General features: G+C 40.2%; 1 protein-coding gene across 7 annotated transcripts in view; it reads right to left on the reverse strand.

Moving 5' to 3' along the window:
* The window catches only part of OSBPL1A (oxysterol binding protein like 1A), a 266,632-nt gene that overhangs the window by 24,364 nt on the left and 220,997 nt on the right, over window positions 1-21,271 (reverse strand). For all 7 annotated transcript variants that reach the window (XM_053902506.1, XM_019465523.2, XM_053902507.1 and 4 more), the window contains one exon: window positions 14,226-14,301. In XM_053902506.1, coding sequence (XP_053758481.1) covers window positions 14,226-14,301 — 76 coding nt within the window. The remainder of the gene's footprint in view (window positions 1-14,225; window positions 14,302-21,271) is intronic.

The raw sequence follows: 21,271 nt of genomic DNA on the forward strand, positions 1-21,271 counted from the left end.
AGAGGAGAAAATCTGGACAAATTATCAATAAGGAGACTGAAACAGTAATCAAAAGTCTGCCAACAAACAAAAGCCCAGGATCACATGGCTTCACTGGTAAATTCTGCCAGAATGTACTTTTCTGACTCCTTCAAAAAATAGTAGAGGGAACACGTCCAAATACATTTTGTGAAGTTAGAATTAACCTGATCCTGAAACCAGGCAAGGACCCTACAATGAATGTGCATCTGATGAGCACGGATGCAAAGTACCTCAAAGTATTAGCAGACCAAATTCAAAAGTACCTTAAAAGGATCATATACACCATGATCAAGTGTATACACTTGATCAAGTGGATACACTCTAAGGATACAGGATGGTTCCACACCACAAATCAATAAATGTGATATACCACATTAACAAAATGAATGATTAAAATCATATGATCACCTCACTAGATGCAAAAAAATACATGTGACAAAATTCACCATCCTTCCATGATAAAACTCTTAACAAAGTGGGTAAAGTGGGAACATACCTCAACCTAATAAAGTCCATATATGACAAGCCCACAGCTAACATCACGCTTCCTGATTTCAAACAGTATCACAAAGCTATAGTAATTGACACAGTATGGTACTGGCACAAACCTGGCCACACAGGTAAATGGAACAAAGAGCCCAGAAATAAACCCACACATATCTGGTTAATTTCTGACAAAGGAGCCAAGAATATACAATGGGGGGAAAGGACAGTTTCCTCAATAGATGTTGCTAGGAAAACTGGACAGCCATATGCAAAAGAATGATGCTAGACCACTATCTTACACCATTCACAATAATCAACTCAATACAGATTAAAGATTTAAATGTAAGAACTGTAACCACATAACCCCTAGATGAAAACACAAGGGGTAAGATCGTCATAGGTCTTGTAATGATTTTTTTTTTTTAATCTGACATCAAAAGCAAAAGTAACAGGCAAAAACAAACATCTGGGACCATATCAAACGGAAAACCTTCTGCACAGCAAAGAAAACCATCAACAAAATGAAAATAGCAACCTATAGGATGGGAGAAAATATTTGCAAATCACGTATCTGATAAGAGGGTAAGATCCAAGATACATAGTTAAAAAACTCTTACAACTTAATAGAAACAAAAAAAGATTAAAAAATGGGCACAGGAAAGGAGTAGATGTTTTTACAAAGATGACATCCAAATGGCCAATAGGTAAAGGTGCCCAATACCACTAATCATCAGGGAAATGCAAATCAAAACTACAATGAGATTATCACCTCCCACCTGTTAGGATGGCTTTTATATAAAAGAGATGAATGGCTGGCAATAATGTGGAGAAAAGGGAGCCCTTATACACCACTGGGGGGATGTAAAGTGGTACAGACACTGTGCAAAGCACAATGGACATTTCTTAAGAAATTAAAAACAGACCTGCCCTATGATTCAGCAGTTCCACTTCTGGATATTTACCCAAAGAAATGAAAAGACTTTTTTTTTTTTTTTATGAAACTTATTGTCAAATTGGTTTCCATACAACACTCAGTGCTCATCCCAACAGGTGCCCTCCTCAATGCCCATCACCCACTTTCCCCTCCCCTCCACTACCCATCAACCCTCAGTTTGTTCTCAGTATTTAAGAGTCTCTTATGGTTTGCCTCCTTCCCTCTCTGTAACTTTTTTCCCCCCTTCCCCTCCCCCCTGGTCTTCTGTTGAGTTTCTCAGGATCCACATATGAGTGAAAACATATGATATCTGTCTTTCTCTGCCTGACTTATTTCACTTAACATAACACTCTCCAGTTCCAACCACGTTGCTACAAATGGCCAGATTTCATTTTTTTCATTGCCTAGTAGTATTCCATTATATATATAAACCACATCTTCTTTCATCAGTTGATGGACATTTAGGTTCTTTCCATAATTTCTATAGCTATCGTTGAAAGTGCTGCTATAAACATTGGGGTACAGTGCCCCTATGCATCAGCACTCCTGTATCCCTTGGGTAAATTCCTAGCAGTGCTATTGCTGGGTCATAGGGTAGATCTATTTTTAATTTTTTGAGGAACCTCCACACTGTTTTCCAGAGTGGCTGCACCAGTTTGCATTCCCATCAACAGTGCAAGAGGGTTTCCGTTTCTCCACATCCTCTCCAGCATCTATAGTCTCCTGATTTGTTCATTTTAGCCACTCTGACTGGTGTGAGGTGCTATCTCAGTGTGGTTTTGATTTGTATTTCCCTGATGAGGAGCAATGTTGAGCATCTTTTCATGTGCCTGTTGGCCATCCGGATGTCTTCTTTAGAGAAGTGTCTATTCATGTTTTCTGCCCATTTTTTCACTGGCTTATTTTGAAAACACTAACTTGAAAAAACATGTGCACCCCCATGTTCATTAGAGCATTATTTAGAATAGTCAGTATGGAAACAACCTAAGTGTCCATCAACAGATAAATGAATCAAGAAAATGTGATCATTGGGTCAAGAAAATGACATACACACCCAGGAGTATTATTCGGCCACACAAAAGAAGAAAATCCTGCCATTTGTGACAACACGGATGAAACTGGAGGGCCTTATGCTAAGTGAAATAAGCCGGACAGAGAAAGACAAGTATTCCATAGTATCACCTACATGTGGAAACAATCAACAACAACAACACAATAAAGAACAAACTCATAGAAACATAGTAGGGAGGTGGTCACCAGAGGCTGCAGGTGGGGAATATGGGAGAGACTGTTAAAAGAGTACAAACTTTTAGTTGTAAGACGAGTAAGATAGAAAGATCTAATGTATAACATGGTGACTATGGTTGTTAACACTGTTTTCCATAAGTGAAATCTGCTAAGGGAGTAGAATTTAAATGTTCTCACACACAATGTAAGATGAGATGTGTGTATGTGAGGTGACTGATGTGTTAAATAACTCAAGGGGAATTTTTTCACAGTGCACAACATATGCAGTCATCTTATATATACTTTAAATGTCTTATAATGTTGTCAACTATATATCAAAAAACACCATCCCTTCTACAGCCAATGTGCAGTATAGAATATACATTAGAAATAATTTTTCAAAATATCTTCTGAAAAAAATTAATTTACCATCTACTAGGTGCCAGGCACTATTTTAGGCACTGATTTAAAAGACTTGGTAGGGCCAGTCCTGACCAAGGATGCCCTGCTCTCTTCCCTTACCTCTTACAGATCCTACCCATATTTGAAGGGTCAGCTCAAGTCTCTCCTTCTCAGCTGTTCTAGTTTTCATTGATTTCTCACCTCCTCCAACACCCGGCATACCAGAATCTATATCTCACAATTTAGCTCTTGGTCATGTATTGGATTGCATACTGTTATGTCAGCTCATCTCGCTAACTCTACAGTAATACGGTTCTTGAAGGGAGGGATAAAATCCTATACTCCACCTGTGTCCTCATCACCCCAGAGAGAGAAGGGTACACTGCAGGTGCCCCTACCCTCCATGCTCCTCTGCAGTCCCAATGCCTGTGGACTTTATGCCTACGCAGGCATTTATCACAATACGCTAGACTTTGCTGACCCTTCTACTGGAATACAAGCTTCTTGAAGTCAAACCCTCTTTTTTTTGTTTTAATTTTTTTTAACATTTTATTTATTTTTGAGACAGAGAGAGACAGAGCATGAACGGGGGAGGGGCAGAGAGAGAGGGAGACACAGAATCAGAAGCAGGCTCCAGGCTCTGAGCCATCAGCCCAGAGCCCGACACGGGGCTGGAACTCACGGACCGCGAGATCGTGACCTGAGCTGAAGTCGGACGCTCAACCGACTGAGCCACCCAGGCGCCCCTCAAACCCTCTTTTTAATGATACACAATAGTTAATGTGGCAAAATGTTAGGTTACAAAGCCACATGTTTAAAGAGATGTTTTATAGACATAGCAACAAATACTAGGAGGTCATAGCACCAAAAAATTAACAGCTGTTGTCTCTAGGAGTTGGTAGTGCAGGTAATCTTGACGACCTTATTTATGCTTTTCCGTATTTTCTGTTTCCTAACATGAACATGTATTGCTCTTTTAATCAGGAGTAAAACAAGAGATTTATCTTAAAATCTAATACTTTGAAGCCTGGCCAAAGGAAGCTAACGACCTTGCACCACAGACACTGGATCGCCTTAGAACACACGCATGGACATTATGCTAATCATAAAATGTACGAGAGAAAAACGAAGTCTAAGCATAAGGGAAAAAGAACAGCGACAGAACATGCTCAGGTTGGTCCAGGCCAAAGCTCCAGGGACAGTGAAGTGGCTAAGAGAGTCAGTTCTGAACAGAAAGCAGCATGGTAGCTAGCTGGGACAGGGGCCTGGGAGTTACTGTTCAATGGGTACAGAGTCAGTTCTGCAGGACGAAGAGGCTGGGTGGACGGTGGTGATGGCTGCACATGGTGAATGTACTGATGCCACCGAACTGCATGCTTACAAATCGTGAAGATGGTACAGTTTATGCTGTGAATTCTACCACAATTAGAAAAACAAAAAGGAATGGGGTCTGAGATTGAAGGCCCCTTGCTACCTAATACTTGCGTCACCACAAGTAAGTCCCTCACCTCTCCTCAGATGGGGATTTCATTGCATACGTCACAGGGCTTGTAAAGATCAGGTTAATTCATCTGTGGCACTTGGAAAAGCACCATGCAGACATGAAGTGAGCAATAAATGTGAGCTATTTGCATTAAGAATGCATGCAAGAGCGCCAAGTCCTCCCAGATGCAGAGAGGCAAGAGAGCCTCAGAGATTGGGATACTTCGCCTGGTCACCTGGGCTGTAGAAAAGCTACTGAGAAAGCAGCATGGCTTCCGCGCTCTGACTTTAAAGGGTGAGGGACTGAAGGAAAAGACCCCTGCTCCCCCTGGAGCCCCAACCAGGACGGGATAGCTGCAGTCCCCCTGGTAAGGTTCTCTCTGCTGGCTGGCTGGCTGCTCCATCCAGTCACCAAGACAGGAATTCACGGAGGGGACGACTTGAGTCATGTCCTTGACTAGTATGTGACCTACACCGTGCCGTTCTTCATCTCTACATTTCACTTCGTTGTGTACAACATCAGGATGAGATGTACTCATTACAGCAATGAAGAACTTTACCTCAAAGCTTGATTCTGGATTTTTTCCCCCCAAAAAGTACTAAAAGGACTACAAAATATTCCCTGAGGGAATAGGATATGTGCTAGAGGTGAGGGCATTTTAGCTTGTCCCTAATTACAGAGGATCGGATGAGAATCATGTCCTAGGGGCTTAATCTTTCATCTCTAAAGCAATGCTGGGTATGCTGTACCTCTTCACATATAGCTCCCACCCCCCGGGGAAAATATACAGGCAAGGACAGGACCATCCAGGGTCCACTAGCCACTGGCCTCTCACACTGGTTGGCTAGACTTTATAGGAGTTAGCGAGTCCGTGAAAGTGGGCGTAGTGTAAACTCTGAGACCACTGCACAAAGGACATGGTTTTATCATGAATTCAATGGGTAGATTATTTCCAATCATTTGAAAAGCTCCTAATCTAAATAAGCTTCTTTAAATCCAATGTTGTAATCTAGAATAATTTAAACTCTTTCTAACTTCTTTTAGTTAGCCCAGAACGTAAGCATTCAGAGAAATGAAAAGGCACACATCTGAGCCAAATAACAGAGAGGGAATACAAAGGAAAGAAAAGATCCCGGAGAACATATATACATAAATCCAGTCCACCATAACAACAGCCTCACCCTCTCTGAGAATGAGAAGAGTAGGAGTATTTATACTCTTAAAATACAGCAATAGACTTAATTTTATTGCCTCTATTAGTGAAATTATTTTAAAATAATATTACAGTAATTTTTAATTGTTAAAATCTACAGTTCCCTAGGTATGTAATGAAAAACTCAAGTGACAGAAACCCTATTTCATTCCGTTTTGGAATTTTACAGTGACCTCACTTTTACTTCCCACATAATAAAGTTTGGTATTAGACTCTCTAGATACCGTATACTAATTAGTACTGTGCAGACTCCAATAATAGGAAAAGAAACAACGCACATTATGAGGGTCAAGTTTCAGGAAGAAACATGAACTAGGCTACTCTGATCACTGGGAGCATCAGTCGGCTGAAAAATTAAATATTTATGCCAGGCAGTTCCACCCTGTGACCCAGCTAAAAACACAGTTTAAATTTATCCATGCAAATTAATAGCAACCAATGATGAAACTGAAGAAACTCTTAATTGCAATTTCTCATCTGCTGACAAACTGAGAAGGGGAAAAAGAGAGAGAGAGAGAGAAGGCTGTTTGCTTCATCTTTTGAGCACTATATAAACAACCTGAAGGCAAGGCCAAGTTTGATCCCAGCTAAAATGGAAAATATTTTATAGCTGTAAACTCTAACACTGTAATACCCAATTGTGCAAATATTTAAGACCTGGGTTACAGAGAGAAACTCAACTTAGGTCTCTGGCTAAATTCGTCTGCTCGTTTGCCCAGGCAGCCAGCGTGCAGGCAGAGTCCTCACCCAGGAGTGGGACCCAAGCACTAAATGGGTTTCCAGGCTCCTCAGTGTTGGGCAAGTGCTAGAAGCAGCCTTGGTTCTGCTTGTTGGATGTCCCTTCTGCAAGATGAGGTTGGCACTGGCTCCTTCCTCACCACCCCCTCCCCCCACCGCCCCATCTCCCACAGCTACCAAGGATGTAAACATTCATCCCGCTTACATTTAAGGGCTTTGGAGAGTCAAAGGTCTCTTTCACATCTTCGGCTACTCAGCCCCCTCCCTCCATAAGATGTCTACCATCTATCTACTAGTTTATCTTGTATGAGAGGTTCTTGCTATCCGAATACCATTGATTGTGCCCAAAGCAGCCGCACGAAGAACTCAAAAGACAGCCCCCCTGGGACCATCTGAATGAGCAGTTTAAAAAAGGCCTTCCGCCCTTATGCCTTCTGCTGTTGGTCACACCACTGTTCCTCAGCTCTCACAGACCTGCCCAAGGGGAACACAACAGGGGAATGAGTGGGAGATAACACACTTGGAAATGAAGGAACTGTGGAGCAGGAAAGGGGTATGTGCTTGTGTGTGAACTGAACCACACTGTGCTCAGCTTGGTGCAAACCAACGGTAAAAAAAAAAAAAAGAAAAACAGAAGACAAGCTACAAGGAAAAAGATGAACAAAAAGATATTCTTTTCCTATTCTTCCTGTCTAGTAGCGGAGTATTTTCAGAGTTGGGAGGCATTTAACCGAAGTTTGGACAACCACGACAGGAACGTGGAAGGACAACAGATGTACTGGCTGACGCCTGGATGGATCTCAGTCTTCACCCTGTATTCACTCAAGGTGCACAAAGACTGGCTAGTAGCTACGTGGGCAGGGCTGCTTTAAGGGAACCAATTTCCAGAGGCTCAGCCTCCATAGGCACTCTTACCTAACTATGGGAAGGTCTGAGCAGACACCTGCATTGGAGGTCATGCTTTCTCTTCTCCCACTTGCCCTCAACTACTCTTCTGTGACGGGGGTGGGGTGGGGGGACACCTCACACCATCCTCAATCACTGTACAGTATTCTCGCTCTGAAATGTAAAACTCGTTAGGGTACCAAACGAAGGGAGGTGTAGAAGTACAGTACTGGTATCAGTGAGGCCCCTTTAACTGAGGCGCCATAACCTGCATGAGGGCCCCATGATTTTCCCAGTTTCAGTTAAGGGAAAGACCTGACATCAGAAAAGGGCTCTTCTGGCCATTTCTCCCATACCAGGGTATTCTGATTTCAGAAGACTGGAAAGGAAGGTGGTAAAGATGCTAGGTTTTGTTTAACTACTTTGCTGTTTCTGTTCCCTGTCTCTCAAGTCAGTATTTATCATGTACCAGCTTTGGCAAAGCTCCAAATCTTACCTCAGTCTGTGTCAATCTTAGATTTAGAATTCAAGAATGGGACAGATGTCACAGTGACATATACTAACATGTTTATCTGAACCCCAAAATACCATCACTCCTGGCAGGACATCCAGTTGACCTGGGATGTGTCCAAGTATGGACCGGCTCTACGGCTGTGTGCAGGCACCCTGCATCAAGTGAATGAGCTAGATCTGTGGTTTTGAGGGAAAAACTGTAAAGCTCACGGTAAGATAAAAGCATTTTATCAAAAATTATTATACTGATACAGGTGTGTTTCAGCGAAAAATATTTCAATTTTCTCATCCCCGTCTCACTACTGCAATGTACATGTGAGTAAGAGGACAGAGCTACGTGTGCACCAAGAGTTGAGAGCCCTGGCAAAGCTTCTCTGGCTACATTTCCCAGAGACCAAGGCACCTATGACTCCAATGGAGGCTCAGAAGATCTTCTACGAGTTAGACTTCTCCAAATTTGTTCACAGTAACACTGAAGAAAGTCCTAATTGAGTTGTCAACTTATGGATCATAAAAAAAAATTTTTTTTCAATATATGAAGTTTATTGTCAAATTGGTTTCCATACAACACCCAGTGTTCATCCCAAAAGGTGACCTCCTCAATACCCATCACCCACCCTCCCCTCCCTCCCACCCCCATCACCCTCAGTTTGTTCTGTTTTTAAGAGTCTCTTATGCTTTGGCTCTCTCCCACTCTAACCTCCTTTTTAAAAATGTTTTTGATAATACATTGTTATCTGAACTTGTGGCACACAGTTGGCAAAGGGTTGAAGAACTGAACGGTATTGCGAGATTCAAAAACCCCACCAAATCCCTACTCCCATCTGTCTACTAATATGAGCAAGGTTTTTAAATCCCAGAATCTATTAAAAAATTACATAACTGTTATTGAAAAGTCCATCACATTCTAGCAATAGATAGGTGACATTCTCAGATCTCTAAACCCAGCAGAAAAAATCCATTTTATGAACATTTCACCTTTTATGTTAATATTTTCATAAATTTTGTAATGCTTGTTATTTTGATCACTCACATATTAATACTTGTAAGAATAACAAGACACAAAGAAACTTAAAGTCTTAAGGTCACAGGATATACACTGATTTTTATTTTTATAAGTATTTTTGTGATAGCAAAGTGTGATAATCAGTAAAAGACCTTAAAAGATAAAAAGTGTAGGAAATATGGAGAAGAAGAATGAGTCAAAGGAGCAAATGGAACTGTAAACTCTTCAAGTCTTAAAGTAACAGCTTGCTCTTGTATTGAAATCTCTATGGTATTTGGTTCCACTGGACATCATTAACAATATCACATTTTCATTTTAAAAGGTCATATATATTTATAATATATCAGACCTTTCTCATTTCTGATAATAATCCAACACTAATATTCTATGACTCCAAGATATTTAGTGAACACAGGGTTGGCACCTGCAAAGCCCTGGGCACAGGTGCCTACTCAAATTCTGGGCCTCACCCCGGTGCTGGCCCTGGTTTTGAAAGTCACTAGGCATGAACACCCAGGACCTAACCTCTGGGTGAGTCCCGCTGAGAAACGCTGAAGGGATGAGAGAGAAGAGGAGAAAGAAAAACGGGAAGTGCAGGACAACGGGATTATGAGATCAGAGCCCTTCAACAAAAGGACAATGGGAGTAAGGAAATAAGGAAGAAAGGTTTCAAACCACTAACCAGTATCAGTATTAGTTCTGAGCTGGGAATCTGTTTTGTAAAAGCTTCAATTACAGGAGAGTTTTAGAGTTGAGTATCAGTTATGTAAAGTATTCATTTCATGTAGTAATAATCCAACATTTAGTAACATAATCCTGTCCAAAACAGATTGGAAGGACAAAGGAAGATGTCGTTAGTTTGGAAATCTAAGTCTCCATATTCTTTTTATTTTTTTAATATAATTTACTGTCAAGTTGACTAACATACAGTGTATACAGTGTGCTCTTGGTTTTGGGTTTTGTCGCTTACATACGACACCCAGTGCTCATCCTGACAAGTGCCCTCCTCAATGCCCATCACCCATTTTCCCCTCTTCCCCCACCCCCCTTCAGTTTGTTCTCTGTATTTCAGTCTCTTATGGTTTTCCTCCCTCCCTTTCTGTTCCTATTTTTTCCCCTTCCCTTCCCCCATGGTCTTCTGTTAAGTTTCTCAGGTTCCACATATGAATGAAAACATATGATATCCGTCTTTCTCTGACTTATTTCACTTAACATAATATCCTCCAGTTCCATCCATACTCTTTTAGAAAGAAGCAAAGCAAAATGCATACATATGTGGAAATGGAAGACAGGGTCAAAGTGAGCCGGCTGGAGACGGTGCTGCAGGGCACTGAGGTCCAGTATGGCCAATGTCAGGAGAAGATCTCAGACTTTCCTTCCCGATCAAGACAAATTATACCTAGACCACACCTGGCAGATAAGCATCCGTCATGAGTTCATAAAAGCCATGTATTTATGTTTTGGGTTTTTTTTTTTTTTTTCATTTTTTAGTAATCTCTATACCCAGTGTGGGGCTCAAACTCACACCCCAAGATCATGAGTCTCATGCTCTACCAACTGAGCCAGTGAGTTGCCCCAAAGCCATATATTTTGAACAATGATACTATACAAGAAAACCAAATAATCACAAGGGGCATAAATTTTTTAAAAAGTTGGGACTGGACCCCAGTTCAGTGTAGAATCGTGAGGTTTTCACCTGCAGGACACTCACACTCTCCACTCTGCTCTGGCATGCTCTCAAGTCAATGGAGACATCATAAAAAGCTATGGTTCCATACCAAATATCCTCCGCTACTTTTAAGGCTTATTATAGAGTTGAGAAACTGGGAATGTGGAGTTACCGGGAAGAGCTGGCTGAAAGAAATGTATATGGCTTTTGCAATGGAGATTTGCCCACATCGAAAGGAAGTGAAGTGTTTGAGTATTTTCTTAAGATTTTATTTTTTTAAAGTAATCTCTACACTCAACATCTATCATGAGTTCATAAAAGTCATGTACTTATTTTTTCTTTAAAGATTTTTATTTTTAAGTAATCTTTGTACCCAAAATGGAGCTTGAGCTCATAACACCGAGGTCAAGAGTTGCACGTTCCACTCACCCAACCAGCCAGGTGCCCCTTAAGTGTTTGTTCAGTGTAACAGAATCATAGAAATGTGGGGTGCGCCTGGGTGGCTCAGTCCATTAAGCATCCAACTCTTGATTTCGGCTCAGGTCATGATCTTATGGTTTGTGGGTTTAAGCCTAGTATTGGCTCTGCACCGACTGCTCTCTGCTCTGCACTGACAGTGAGGAGCCTGCTTGGGATTCTCTCTCCCCCACCTCTCTCTCTCTGCCCCTCTCTTGCTCACACGTGCTCTCAAAAATAAATAAACTTAAAAATCTGAAAAAGAAAAAAATAATCACAGAAACGCACTGCAGGATTTTTAAAAATGACTTTGTTTTGAACTTCAGTACAAAAACATTATGGATATTACATTTTCTAAGTTTTGAACTATTTTCTTTTGGAGGGTGGAAGGAGGCAGATTTTGGAGGGTCAATAACAAAAATTACTTTTAAAAACTTACTCTAATGATGATATTTGTTTCTCTCAAGATACACTGCACTTGGGGCGCCTGGGTAGCTCAGTCGGTTAGGTGTCCAACTCTTGATTTTGGCTCAGGTCATGATATCACGGTTTGTGGGATCGAACCCCACAATGGGCACCATGCTCCTAGCATGAAGCCTGCTTGGCATTCTCTCTCTCTCTCACCTGATCTCTCTGCTCCTACCCAGCTTGTATGTTCTCAAAATAAATAAATAAGCTGTTTAAAAAAGATTCACTGTACTTTATTTTTACGATATACTGTACTTTAAATCTCTATTGTTGGCCAACTGTTACACCTTTCGATTGTTTCTATCGTCTATGAGAGGGGATCCTATGACAGTGCTTACAAGATTTCCAAATGCTAGATAATTCCTTCAATCCACATTAGTAAATGTCCTTCTAAGAATGTTGGCCTCTTATAAATTTAGTAGAGAACGTTTATTTATACAAATAGTTCTGCCATAAAAAGTAAAAGTGAAAACATTCTTCTAGAGAAATAAGAGTTTATCTTTCAAAGTATGACAGGTATGATCCAACATAACATTATGTCCTATCTTTTAAAAGAATATTCTCCATTTAGACAGAACGGTTGCTTTAGACATAAACTAGACCTCTAGCCTAAACAAATTCATGACACCGTCACTAAATCTGATACTTGTGAGACAGAAGATGGTAGCAGACAGATTCAAGCAAGAGAACAGAAAACTGTATTTTCCATGGTGTCCCAAAATGCTCAACCACAGCTGAAGTTTGCATACAAATTCTGTTGACCACATAGTCTTTGACAGATGTGGTATTAATTCTACAGTGAGGGTTTCATTCATCAGAGATTATGTAATGCATTTAATAAGTTGGAATCAGCATTAATTTAACATAAATGGAAGTATCATTTATTGTAAGGATGAATATTCCTTTTGTGAAACTGGTTTAATTTTACTATTTTTCTTTTGAGAGAGAGAGAGGGACTGCATGTGTGCACACAAGCAGGGGAGGGGCAGAGAGAGAGAAAGAGAATCTCAAGCAGGCTCCACACCCAGTGAGCAGCCTGACACAGGGCTCCATACCAGGACCATGAGATCCTCATCTGAGCTGAAATCAAGAGTTGGACGCTTAACCAACTGAGCCACCGAAGGCGCCCCTGGTTTTAATTTTAAACACACAAATATACCTATTTGCATACTAAGTTATGGTGGTAAATATGTTTACTAAGGGTTTGAAAAATATTGCCTCTGTAGAATACAAATATTAATTCTTTCCCTGAAAATTTCAGATCCAAAGACAGTAACATGTATAATTAATGTCTTAAGAAAATATACATTTGGTTTGTCCTGATGAGTCTTAATTAGAGGCAGGTGCTCTGATTCTTTAGTGTAATTAACTGCTGCTAATAATAAAATTGAGCATTATGTTAAACCAGGGACTTCTTAGACAATTTACAGAAATTATGTTATTTCTCTCTCAATACACCTCTAAGGTACAAATTATTCTAACTTTACCCAGTAGAAAACCCCTTCCAGGGGGTATAACAGGTCCCTCGGGGTCTCACAGATAGGAAGCAGAAAAGTTGGGATAAATCCCATTACTCGGCTGTAGACCTTAGTTGAGTTACTCTCCACATAGAATTGGAAAATATTTGTTTAAAATGACTATTTCTGGGATTAGCTCATTGTTCCCATTTGGAAAGTCTCAGATGAGGTAACCCCATGCAGAGAACACAGACATTAGAGAAATGCCGAAGTGGGCATGTCATGAGTTTCACGGATGGCAAGCAGCGGAAAGTGACTATACTTCTTGGTGCAGGAAGTTCCCGGAGCATGTTCAATTGTCACATTACAAAAAGTAATGTCCAGGCAGATTTCTTTAGCAGCTCAGGACTCACATGTTTTACATTGTTCATCATTCTAGTTGGTCAAAGTTCCTGCTAGCAGAATGAAGAGAACTTTACTCAGAATTCTAGCCTAACTGATGTCTGGTTGGGGCTGTGGACCATTGTTTAAAAAAAATTTTTTTAGGTTTATTTATTTTTGAAAGACAGAGACACAGCACAAGCAGGAGTAGGGCAGAGAGAGAGGGGAACACAGAATCCGAAGCAGGCTCCAGGCTCTGAGCTGTCAGCACAGAGCTCGAAGTGGGGCTCGAACTCACGAACGGTGAGATCATGACCTGAGCCGAAGCCGGACACTCAACCGACTCAGCCACCCAGGCGCCCCAATATGTGGACCATTGTTTTAAAAAGAACCTAAGTCTTCATGGAATTTAGCAAATTTTGCCAGGTGCTGCCCTTCCCCCCAAATCAGATCTACCTACACAGCCAAGCAGAGACACATTCCAAATATCTAACATACCACACTTAAAATTCAAAGCTCAAAACAAGTAGCTCGTATGAAGAAGTGCACATGAAATTATATCCTACACTTTGGTGAGTCTGCTTTCTGAGTGAATTTCTGGGTACTTTTATGGGGAAACACAAATGTGGTGTGACAACAGGAAAAGAGCATTTTCTTTCCCTATTTTCTCAACAGTGAAACGTCACACTGAAATCCTATTAAAATGGCACAAAGAGTGGTTCAAATTCTGTCAGGCAAATCTAAGACCTTTCCTAATTTCCGAATCTCAAGTTTCCGTAAACTTTGTTGTACATTACTTTTATGCCAACATTAAGATTCCCTCGCAAAGAATATGTAAGGAAACATGGCTGCTTAATGTTACATTAGAAATTGATAGTTATTTTACCATTCCAATACATTTTCTTAGGATGCTCCAGATACTGAAGTCATTTCTGGAAAACATAGGGGAGGGCAGGCTTGTTCTGAAAGAAGAAAAGAAAAATAAACATTTAATTTTAATGCCATTGTCACTAGGAGGGAAAAGCTATTGCCATTAATATGAACACCACAGGCATGCATGTATGGACACCTTAAAAATGCGTACAACAGGGTCTGCCAGAAGCTATACCCCAATCACTGCTATGCTGGCCCCTGAGAAGTGTCACAACAGACCCGCTGGCCCTGTGCCTTTGCTGTCATTCTGATCCTAGGATTCTAGCTCTCCCTGCTGGTGTCCAGCTTTCTGCACCACCTCACAGGTACACCTTCCTTTCATGTGCTGGCACAGCAGACTCTGTCGTTTGGTCCTAGACATACCTACCACTTCTGGATACTTCATACATGATTTTACTCTAGCTGCTGAATAATGTAAACAAAACGCCATCACAGGGCCTAAAGGTTTTTAAGAAACTAAATGGAAAAATGCAAATGAATTATAAAGCCGAAGTAAAATTTAGGCCTGGCTTCATATGTTAGCACCAAAGACACGGATGTGAACAAAATTTAGCCCCTCTGGATAAGACAGGAAACCCCTTGCAAATTAAGCTCTACAGAAGGAGCATTTTCAAAGCCTCTGCAGGGGTTTCAAGGTAGCCAGAAGGCTGGTGGATGTCAGTGGCAGAGTGGCCTGGGTAAGCCACATGTCAGGGCTCAGGCATCCAGACCTGGCTGGTCAGAAGCTGACCCCCCTTCCAAAAATCACAGTGGCAGCACTACTGGGGGCAGCGGGCAGAGATGCCAGGCCAACTTCCTAAAACCGTTAATACATTTTTTCTCAGTTATCTTAGAATATGGCAAGGGATGCAGGTTTAGCAATTGCTGGTTAGAATATACCTACGTAATTGAAACATTAAACAAAATAGTAAACAAAACAATTTATCTTCTAAAGAACTTTTATTCTACAAGCTAATTTGAATTACAGAAGTTAACAAAGTTTTAAAATGAATAATATTTTTAAATCCTCCATGGTAAAATTCTTCTGACTTCTTTTTCTTTTTTAGAAACACACACTGCTCATTTGGCAGATTTCTCATCTAACCAATCTGCTGGATAAGTAGCCACAGATGGTATTTAAATCACATTCTCCACCATCCAGGACCATGAATCTCTGTAACATGAACAATGGAACCTAGGGACAGAATCCCAGCCATCATCTACCATTTGCCCATTCACAGTGCAGTTTTAGAGATGTGTACAGTTGACCCCTGAACATTGGTTTGAGCTGCATGGGTCCACTTACATGTGGTTTTTTTTTTTTTTTAATACAGTACAGTACCATAAATGTATTTTCTCTTATGATTTTCTAAAATCTCACTTTATTGTAACATATAGTATATAATACATATGACATACAAAATGAGTGTTAATTGGCTGTTTATGTTATTGGTAAGGCTTCCAGTCAACAGGCTATTAGTAGTTAAGTTTTTGAGGGTTCAAAAATTATATATGGATTTTCGACTGCCCGGGAGGTGAACTGTTCAAGGGTCAACTATATAAACTAACGTTTCTATCTTTTGTCTGTGAAAAAGTCAGCCATAAATGGAACAGATGCTAGGAAGTTTCAGCCTGAAATACGCTTTGTGAAGACTGAATGAGGGGCTGTAATTCCTCACAGCCAATGCCTACACTGAGAGCACAGGTATGTATCACTATTCTGATTAAAAGCAAGAAAAGCAAGAAATACTCTGGAAACAAGACGATAAAAGACATCCAAAGGTTTTTTTTTTTTTTTTTAAATTTTTGATTTAGAAATTACAGGACTGCCAGCCAAGAATCCTACCTGAGAATATCCCACATTCATTTTTATGCACTTATCTCATTATGTTATTTTAGGAAAATGTAGTATTCATTCATTCATCAGGAGGCCAGATTATCTGCAACATTATCTATTCCAGAACCCAACCAGAAAGCAGAGCTAAAAGGGACTGTGAAAGGCAACAGGCCATCATAAAGTCCATGCTGTTTTCTTGTGTAAGACTGAAAAAGCAAACTCCCTTAGATCATACTGTGTGCAATAAGTTGATCAAAAACATCAAGAGAAACACTGGCCTCCAAGACAAGCACACAACGTGGAAGCTGTAGCACAGTAAAAGACCTCAGGGTTGTTGACCGTAATCTGAGTCAAGAGCATGATGCTCCTGCCAAAGAGGCAGGTGCAATCTCAGATTGCCAAAAGGAGAACAGCAGCTAGAACATTCCCAAAGGGCAACTCTGCAATGATCAGACCAGAGCCAGGATTCAGATCCATGTGCCACTTTTAAAGGGAACCTGAACACCTGAGTTCAGAAAGACTTACCAGAGGCTAAGCAAATGTGTCCTGGAAAACATTTCTTATAAGAAATGGATGAAAGAAATGTGCAGTCCAGAACAAACAAAAGAAACTGGAGGTCTGGGGAACAGTAGGCATGACAGAGGTCTTGGAGCAGTAGGGGACGGGGCCAGGAGCAACAGCATCCCCATAACCACACCCTGCCCCACTCAACAAGAGCACTCCCTACGCACCTTTGCTTGCTTCGGTATTCTCCACAGCACTGACCAACACACAACATACTACTGTAGGCTCTCAAGTATTAACCACTTCCCCCAAAATGGTGTAAGAGCTTCTGGAGAGCTCACGTTTCACCTACTGCTGTATCCCTGTTGCCCATGACAGTACCTAACACAAAGGAGGAGTTGAAGTATTTGATGAATCAACTTTAGAATGTATAAGGCCTTTTAGCATGCATTATCTCTTTCATAAACAATTTGGTTTATTCTGTGCTACTCAAGTGACTAGGACTAGGACCACTGGGAGAAGTTATAGGATCCTGATAGAAAGGTCTTATAATTCATTCCAAATACGAGAAACAAGAGATTCTTATTAGTAAAGGTTTCAAACAGAGGCTGAATGAGCCCTTTCTGTCATGGCCTGAAAGGCATTCCTGCACTGGGTGGGAAGCTGATCTAGAACAGGGATGTCACTCAACACCCAATAAAGAACATTATGGGCCCTCACACAAAGAACTACCCAGCCCCAAATGTTAATGATGCCAAAGCTGAGAAACCTCCCACAGAAATAGGAAAGCTTCATATAGAAATTTAAATTTTGCAGTGGCTATATTAAAGAGAGCAAGATAAATTCATTTCAATAATATATTTTATTTGGGAATGATGTCAGCATCATGGTGCCATGAGTCATTCGTCTTCTCTCCCCTCTGATTTACCACTAATTGGACATACGTATCCTGGAAGAGAAAAAAAAAAAAAAAACCCACAGCGCCTCTGCACAGCATAGCAAGATGCCCGAGAAATCCGCCTGTGTACCCTCGAGGGGGTGGACTGGCCCGTGGAAGAGGCGGCAGACCTGGCAGCAGCCGACAGCAATGGCAGAGAAGGCAGCAGCTGGTCCTGTGGTGAGCCAGCACACAACCTTTCTGTCAGAGGAAGTGAAGTGGAGGGAGGGTTACGGCAGGGGTGGGGGGGGGGGTCTGCCTGCAAAGAGGTGAGCTGGAGGGACCAGGCCCACTGAGGAGAGACCCCTGAAGGAAAGCATCTGCTGTCTGCCCCATGAGGCAAGAGACTGACCCAAAAACCTCTGGAATCCCCTCCCACTTGAAGTTCCCTTGACCCAGCCATCGGTACACCCAAAGCGCCAAGTGCTAAGTACACACCTCCCTCCACTTTTTTTCATGCTCCCCACCCTTAGCAGGAAGTCAGCTCTGGTAACAAAAACCAAAAGGTTGTGCTATAGCCCCATCTTCTGGAAAACAAAAGGATAACCCTTATTCAACCTGTTGAACTGTTAGAATTAAAGCAAAGGAAACCTTGGCTAAATAAGAAAGGTGTTCACTACTTCAAATGTGGAGGCAGGGGCACTTCTTAACAAATACCGTGAAAAATCACATAATATAAAAATCTATAATGACAATTTTCCACCAATGGAACCCAAAGACATGAACACTGCAATCTAACTGATAATTTAAAATAGCAGTTATGACGAAATTCAATGAGCTACAAGAAAACCCCAAATGGCAATACAATGATCTCGGAAAAAAATTAACGAATAGAAGTGTTTTACCAGAGAGATTGAAATTCTAAAAAAAAGAAATAAACAGAAATTCTGTAACTGAAGGACTCAGTAAATGAGATGAAGAACGCACTGGGAACAGAGCAGATCTTATGGAAGAGACGATTAGCAAGCTTGAGGAGAGAAATACAGAAATGATTCAGGTGGAAGGAGAGAATGAAGAGTTTAAAAAGTGAAAGCACCCTATGAGAACTATCTGATGCCATTAAAATGCCAATAGAAGAATAACAGGTATGTTGGAAGGAGAAGAGAGGGAGAAGGGAACAGAGAACCTACTTAAAGAAATAAATAGCTGAGAACTTCCCAAACCTGAGGAAGCAACTGAATACGTAAATCCACAAAGCTAACAGAACACCTTATTACCTCAAGGCATAAAGACCTTCTCTAAGACACATTATATTACAACTGTCAAAGTCAATAATAATGAATGAATTTGAAAGGCATGGGGGTGGGGGATGGGGGAGACAGTAACCTACAAAGGTACTCCCAGTAGGCTATTAGCAGATTTCTCAGGGGAAACTCTATAGGCCATGAGAGAGTAGAATGACATATTCAAAAACTGCCAGCCAAGAATACTCCACCTGGCAAAGCTATCATTCAGATATGAAGGAGAAGTAAAGGCTTTCCCAAACAAACAAAAGCTAAAGGAGTTCACCACTAGACCTGCCTTAAGAAGAAATGTTGAAGGAGAGACACTTCAAACATAAATGAAAAGATGAAAGTACACAAAATTCAATCTGATTAACCAGGCAAGTAATAATACAGTAACTCTTTTTTTTTTTTTTTTTTTGGAATACCATATTAAACTTAATTATAGCATACAAGAAAAGAGCATTAAGAGTAACTAAAGCTACTACAACTTGGTAACAAAATCATAGCATGCAAAGAGAGTAATTTGTAACAATAAAGGATAAAACTTTTGTAGATGAATGAAGATAGATTGCTATCAACAGAAAAAGGACTATTTTATCTATGAGATGTTTCATGCAAACCTCACGGTTACCACAAAGCAAAAATTTAAAGCAAAGACACAAAATGTAAGAAAGGGGGAGACTCAGCAAATTACCATGGAAAACCACCAATTTACAAAGGTAGACAGAAATAGAAAGAAAAAGAAACAAAGCAGAGACAAAATAACCAGAAGGCAAAAGGTAAAATGGCCGTAGTAAGTCTTACATAACAGTAATCACCCTAAATGTAAATGAACTGAACTCACCAATCAAAACGCATAGTAGCTGGGTAGATTAAAAAACAAGAGCCAACTATGTGCTGCCTGACTGCAGCTTCATTTCAGCTCTAAAGACCACACAGGCTCAATATGAAAGAATGGAAGGTGATATTCCAAGCAAAAAGAAAAGAAAAGGTTAGTGTAACCATACTTCTATCAGGCAACATAGATATCAAGCCAAAAAAGGGTAACAAAAAGCAAAGAAGGTCATTATAAAATGATAAGGGGAGGGAGTCAATATATTAAGCAGAGAGAACAGTCATAAATATATACAGTACCAACACCTGAGCACTGAATATATGAATATATATATATATATATATATATGCGCATGCGCAATATTTAAGCAATTAATAATAGATCTTAAAGAAGAAATAGAGAACAATACAATAACTACAGAGGAATTCAGTACCCCAGTTTCAGCAAGGGACAGATCATCCAAAGGACACTAAAAGCAAACCACATTTTAGAATAGATGGACTTCTACAGAACATTCTATCCAAAAGCAGAATACATATTCTTCTTAAAATGCACATGGAATATTCTCCAGGACAGATCATATGATAGGCCACAAATCTTAGCAAATTCAAAAGACTGAAGTCCTACCAACTATCTTCTCTGATCACAATGCATGAAATTAGCAATCAAGAGGAAAGGGAAATCTTCAAATACGTGGAAACTAAACAATACTCTTCTGAACAACCAATGGGTCAAAAAAGAAACCAAATGAGAAATAAAAAATTATCCTGAAACTAATGAAAATGAAAGCACAACATACCAAGTATTGTGGGATGCAACAAAGCAGTTCTGAGAGGAAAATTTATGCAATAAATGTATATGTTAAGAAATTAGATCTCAAACAACCTAACTTTACATCTCAAGGAACTAGAAAAAGAACAGACTAAGCCCAAAGTTAGCAGAAAGAAGGAAATAATAAGGATCAGAGTACAAATAAGTAAAATAGAGCAGAAAAACAATAGAAAGGATCAATGAAACTAAGATCTAAGACCTGGTTCTTCAAAAATATAAACAAAATTGACAAACCTTTAGCTAGACTAAGAAAAAAAAGAAAACTCAAAATTAGAAATTATAGGGGTGCCTGGGTCACTCAGTCAGTTAGGCGTCCACCTTGGGCTCAGGTCATGATGTTCTGGTTCATGGGTTCAAGCCCTGCATCAGGTTCTATGCTGACAGCTCAGAGCCTGGAGTCTGCTTTGGATTCTGTGTCTCCCTTTCTCTCTGCCCCTTCCCTGCTCACACTCATCCTCTCAAAAATAAATAAACATTAAAGAAAAAAAAAAAGAAATTACAACTGATACTATAGAAACACACAGAATTATAAGACTATCATGAACAATTAATTATATGCCAACAAATTATATAACCTAGAATACATTTAAGTTACATTTCTAGGCTACACGTTACAAATCTAGGATACATTTCTCGAACACATAACCTACCAACACTGAATTAAGAAGAAATAGAAAAATCTGAACAGATCAATAATGAGTAAAGAGACTGAACCAGTGATTAAAAACAAAACAAAACAAAAACTCCCAATGCAGAAAATACGCAGACCAAACAGGTTCACTGAAGAATCTATCAAACATTTAAATTTAAAGGAGAATTAGCACCAACCCCCCTCAAACTCTTATGAAAT

The sequence above is a fragment of the Panthera pardus genome, unplaced genomic scaffold, assembly GCF_024362965.1.
Source record: "Panthera pardus isolate Hobbes unplaced genomic scaffold, ASM2436296v1 HiC_scaffold_15, whole genome shotgun sequence".
NCBI lineage: Eukaryota > Metazoa > Chordata > Mammalia > Carnivora > Felidae > Panthera > Panthera pardus.